Source organism: Ailuropoda melanoleuca, unplaced genomic scaffold (assembly GCF_002007445.2).
Source record: "Ailuropoda melanoleuca isolate Jingjing unplaced genomic scaffold, ASM200744v2 unplaced-scaffold58961, whole genome shotgun sequence".
Lineage (NCBI taxonomy): Eukaryota > Metazoa > Chordata > Mammalia > Carnivora > Ursidae > Ailuropoda > Ailuropoda melanoleuca.
The window spans coordinates 1-923 of NW_023232682.1; the positions used below are offsets into that span (position 1 = coordinate 1).

The window sequence follows — 923 nt, forward strand, 5'->3', positions numbered from 1 at the left end:
CATGTTAATTACAATGCCGCTGCATGTGCTGTTCAAGAGTTATAAAAAAGGACCACCACTGCACTAAACAATTAGTAAAGTACACAAAGCTGCTCGTCCGAAAGGCTTCATGTTATATTAAAAAAATGCTATTCTGGCAGCGGAATCCTTAGTCTTCCCCGCCGCAGAGCTTCAGAAGAATTTTCCGGTAATCTCCAGAAGTGTCCCCCTTGATGAAGGAGTGCAGGGACTTGCCATACATCTTCTTGAACTGTGACCGGATTTCCAGCATGTCTACTTCACATCTCGAAACCATGACACGGATTAGAGTGTCGTCATCAGTGCCGAGCCCCTTCATGGATTTGTACAACCTTTCAGCGAAATAGGCAGGTCGATTTTTTATGCACATCACAACTGCCAGGAGGGCATCTTCCAGGTTTCCAGACATCTCAGATTTTATACTGGCTTCGATATCCTTTTTGGAAATCTTCTTGTATTCTTCAAAAACTTTCAGCAAATGCTTCCTGTTCCTTGTGCAGAGGATGGACAGAAACTTCACCTCGTCAGTCCCCCACTTTTTCTCGCCCGCTTCATATAGGTCCTGAGCATCCTTCTTGGCCAGAGCATCATCCACATTACTGCCAGTATCTCTGCCACCTGCTGATAAAGACACCAGCACTCTCTGGAACATCATCGATGTGTCGGAGCAAATGTCATCTTCCAGAGACTTTCCATATTTGTGTCTGTAGGTCGCATTGATCAAACGGATTTCCTCAGGTGAACGAGAAGCCAAAATCTCAATCAGGCATCCCTCATCGGTCCCAGCTCCCTTCATTGCATACTTGAGCTCCTGGGCATCATACTGCGCGAGTGGCATTAACAACCCTACAATCACCTTCTCGAATTTCCCCGTCAGCTCGGACTTCAGGTCCTCTTCCAATTCC

General features: G+C 46.3%; 1 protein-coding gene across 1 annotated transcript; it reads right to left on the minus strand.

The window, feature by feature from the left end:
* Positions 1–148: 148 nt before the first annotated feature.
* Positions 149–919, minus strand: LOC117799856 (annexin A4-like; the record flags this gene model as incomplete). Its single annotated transcript, XM_034652361.1, has 1 exon — positions 149–919. A coding segment is annotated over one exon (771 nt), but the record flags the coding sequence as incomplete, so codon positions are not given.
* Positions 920–923: the final 4 nt, after the last annotated feature.